This window comes from Mus pahari, unplaced genomic scaffold (assembly GCF_900095145.1).
Source record: "Mus pahari unplaced genomic scaffold, PAHARI_EIJ_v1.1 scaffold_6202_1, whole genome shotgun sequence".
In the NCBI taxonomy this organism is placed as follows: Eukaryota; Metazoa; Chordata; class Mammalia; order Rodentia; family Muridae; genus Mus; species Mus pahari.
In genome coordinates, this window is record NW_018393501.1 from 11,907 (window position 1) to 16,114 (window position 4,208).

At 39.4% G+C, this 4,208-nt stretch overlaps 1 protein-coding gene across 1 annotated transcript; it reads left to right on the forward strand.

Moving 5' to 3' along the window:
• The first annotated feature begins 298 nt into the window (after positions 1 to 298).
• Positions 299 to 2,400, forward strand: LOC110315571 (protein S100-A9-like). Its single transcript, XM_021189595.1, has 2 exons — positions 299 to 442; positions 2,266 to 2,400. Exons 1-2 carry the CDS (start codon positions 299 to 301, stop codon positions 2,398 to 2,400), a joined length of 279 nt encoding a protein of 92 aa, XP_021045254.1.
• The last annotated feature ends 1,808 nt before the right edge of the window (positions 2,401 to 4,208 follow it).

Below are 4,208 nucleotides of genomic sequence, written 5' to 3' on the forward strand. Positions count from 1 at the left end.
TTGTTTCAAACCATCCACCTGGAAGCCTCTCCTGCTGACCTTGACTGGTTTGTTGGTTTTTTTTATACTGTTTCTCAGAGTTACAAAATGCTTTAATTTTTGATTTTCTCTAGAAGTTCAAAATCTCATCTTTTACATGTGACTAACAATCTGTCTCCACAGGATCCAAGTATTCATTTTTTATATGACATTCTCCTTATCTGCCAATTTGTTCCTTTCCAGAGAACAGGTCAAGGAAATGTAAAAAAGTCAGTCTTCTCCTTGCAGCTTTATGTTTCTCTTCTTCCAATAGTATAAGATGGCCAAAAGATTGACCAAAAGTGAGGACAACATCATGATGTTCTACAGGATCTTCAAAACTTTTTCTGCGGGAAAAGCAGCCGAACTGACTGAGAAGGAATTTGAAAAGTTGTTGGGACGTGAATTTCCAAATTTTCTCCAGGTATGTCTTCTTCCTGAATGTGGAGTTTATGTCTGCAACAAAGAGAAAGTTCAAACTCTTTCCATTCATGGTAACTGGGGTTGTCATATTTAGTTATTGATCCTTAGGAAACTGCAGCTGGACTGTATTGTGAGATCCCATATTCAAGACAGTGGTATAGAGTTGTTCACCTGTGACAGAGAGGCAAAAACTGAAAAACATAGTTAAATTCAGTCCCCTATTTGCATGGAGGATATATTGGGTGAGAATTTCTTTTGTGTTTCATTTTGTTTTTTGTTTGTTTGATCATTTATTTCTATTAAGACAAAGCTGAGTCGTTATGGTAAAGAAGATGGACTTTTCACTCTAAGGTGGGAACAATTGAGCTAAGGCCATGTCCTGATAAAAGGACAGATTCCAAGATGGTGTTTGACTGGGCAGTAGAGGAACACTAAGCTTCAAAGGGGACTTGGGATAGTCATTGGTGGTTCCTTTTATTCTAGAGACCTAGGGCAGAAAATTTAAGGAAAAGGAGCACAATGAAACAACATTCCAAGATACTTAGTAGACCCAAATCAAACCTGAGGAAAGAGAAACATGATTCAAGAAAAGTGACACACAGTCCCCAGGCACTATTACATCTATAAGGTCTGTGATCAGAACCTTAGCCTTCCTTGCATGACCGTGAGACAGATACTTTCTCTTTTGGAGCACTATTAGTGATGTGGATATTACTTCTATTCTATTTAGTTTGCATTTTTAAATTTTATGTGTATGGCTCTTTTACCTGAGATATATGTATGTTAGGTGTGTGTGTGTGTGTGTGTGTATGTTTGTGTTTGATTGTTCTCTGTGGAGAATGATAAAGAAATTAGGTTCATTCAGTAGAATGCAGATGATGTTTAGCCAAGATAAGTACTGAACCCATGTGTTCTGCAAAAGCAGAACTAGTGTCTGAACTATACTTCTAGCTTCAATGGTAACGTGTCATGAATGAGCAAGTCAGAATCTCAAAATGCTGTATCAAGACAGACAGAGGATGTGTACAATAATCTTCTGTACATAGTTATTCTTGCTTTACCCCTCCATGAATTCCAGTTCCTATCCTTACACAGGAATTGTTAGCCAACCATGTGTCAGGTACAATTAGAGACCTAGCCTAGGTATCCCATCTAGAGAGTGTAAGATCTGCAGCTGGTGGTACTCTCAGACTCACTAAGATCCATCACTAGTGCACTTAAGCCTCCTCACATCTATCCATTGTACGCAGCTTACAAAAGGCTTTAAAACCTTGAAATTTCTACCACTTCAGCAGCCCATAATGGCATGTTTTCCTCAGGGTTTCCCAGTCAGTAGCTTCAGTTGGAGTCTCTCATTAGATGCATCCAGGGGAAATAATGAGGAGGAAGTAACTGAGAATAATGGAGGAAACTTTGACTTCTCCACCTGACACTTGTGTTTATATCCCTTCTAGTTTTCTGTGTTCTCAGGCTCTGCAACTGTAAAATCCATTCACCTTTTGCCAGGCCAGTTGTCAAGGAAGATGGCTTTTATGCAGATTAATTCTCTATAGAGACAAATGTGGGATACTTCTAGACAAACTAACTGTCTTACCTTTTTTGCAAAACAGATTCCTAACTCTGAATTTGGAAGGCTGGCAGAATTAATTGCAAAGTATTAACCCTTGCTTAGTATGGTTCATCATGAAAACAAGCCTTTTCACTTTTAGAGTCAAATGGAAGTCCTGGTTCAGTTTTACTATGCATTTGCATTCTGCTCACTCATTGTGCACACTGGTCCTTTTCCCTGGACACTATCAATGCTAACAGTTATTTTTCTTCCAGGAAATACAGGAAAGTCCTTTAAGTAGTCTCTTGAATGAACGAAAGAATCGCAGCTTTGAAGAGGCTTTGTACATGATAGGAAGAATGGGAATGGTGTACTATAAGAAGATGAACAACAATGCTTTTGAACACTAGCATCATCACATCGATGTGCCTGGCCTTGAAGAGTGTGGACATAGATATGACTAGGACTTCTAAGCCGGAGTTCTGGACACCTTTCTTCTGTCCAACCAGTGCTTCAGAAATTTATTGGCACCGGCACTGAAATTATGTTTGGAGGTCTAAGGGCCATGGAAATAAAGTCTTTCTCCACACCAATGTTCTCCATGCCTCTGAAATCTCTCTTAGGATTGTACTTCCCAGGCAAATGAGCATCAGTTACTCTGCCCTCTTCTACAGTGGTTTAATCTCTCTATTCAGTCACAAATAAGTGAGCAATGGCAAAACTGAGGGTGGGTTTTTAGACAAATCTGCTCAAATCCATAACCAAGGCACATCTCTGACTTCAGTACAAACTCTCTTGTACCAAATTATCAATACTGTCCTTGGGACTATGGCTATGGAAAACATCTATTCTCTCCCTATCAATTTACCAGCCATTTCATACCAGACCATGATCCTCTCCACTCAATACAATTCATGACCTCATATCTCTCTTACATGACATGGTATTCTACTGATATTTTTCTCTGAAGAGTTCATTTTTCAAGAGAAATACTGGTCTTGTTAGTGGGGACAAAGACAGATGGGCTTAGCAGCAAGAAGCCTGTTCCTGATTCCATGATTCTTTGCTATGTTTCAGATAGGATATTCCTTGGTTACTAGATCTTGTTTTGCATCCTTATTTCTCAGGTGAAAGTTGTAATTCTTCCACACCACTCTCCTTGGTGGAAGTGGCTCACGATCTATGTTGGTAGAATTTATGCAGACATTTGTGACATACATGGGAGGTGTTTTTCCTCCAGGACTTTCTGTGCTTTGTTCCAGGATACTCGAGTAAAGTCCTCTTGAAGAAGTAGCTCAGCCTTTTCCCTCTTCATTAACTGGAATTGTATAGACTTTAGTTGAGTCAGTCTTAAAATGTTTCTTTCCTCATGAAAGCAAAGTTAGTGAAATACACACAATGGAACCTGAATGTAATGCATGCAGGAACATCTTGCACATGTAGAGAAGGCACCAAAATGACCTACTTCTGAAAATCCGTAATACATGAGGGTTTATCTTTCAAAACATGGCAAGGAAATATATTGGGGTTTAGCTTCAAGTCTTCTTTTCTGCCATTATATCTTCACAAAATCTCACTTATGAGCTAGGCGACAGTTGGCCTCACAGAGCTTTGTATTTGATTGGACATTAGATTCTCTCATTTGGGAAAACTATGGTACACGTTTTGTCTGGGAGATCACCAAATGGATCTAACAGGTCTATGGAAGACTCTACCTCCTCTTCTGAGATCTTTGTTGATTGGTTGACTATGGCTTTGGTCTCAGCATGTTGAATTCAATGCGCCTCCCCTACTAGGAGACACAGGATCCACAGGAAGCTCCTTGGGTAAAGGATGCATGTCTTTCCCCAACTCAACCTCAGCTAGGGCAGAAGTCTAAGAGGCCCTCAGAGGAATGTAGTTTCTTGAAAGGACTCTTTTCTTAAGAACCCATGAACTCACTGAACACCAGAATGTCTCCATCTTTACACTGGGAGTTTGTTTTTTGATTATGCATGTTATTTTTCTTCCTAGATTTTCTCTTCTCATGTTATTTTTGGAAAATTCTATTCATCTTTTACTTTCCTTAAAAAAGTGCCCTCCAAAGATGAGGACACATGAAAATCCATGAATCTCTATGCAGACAATTGTCTCATTTCTGATGGCTTAGAAACTTGTCCTCCAGGTATTCTTAAGGGCGAAGATATCCCATCAAATCCACAACCCCCGTTCTTTATGA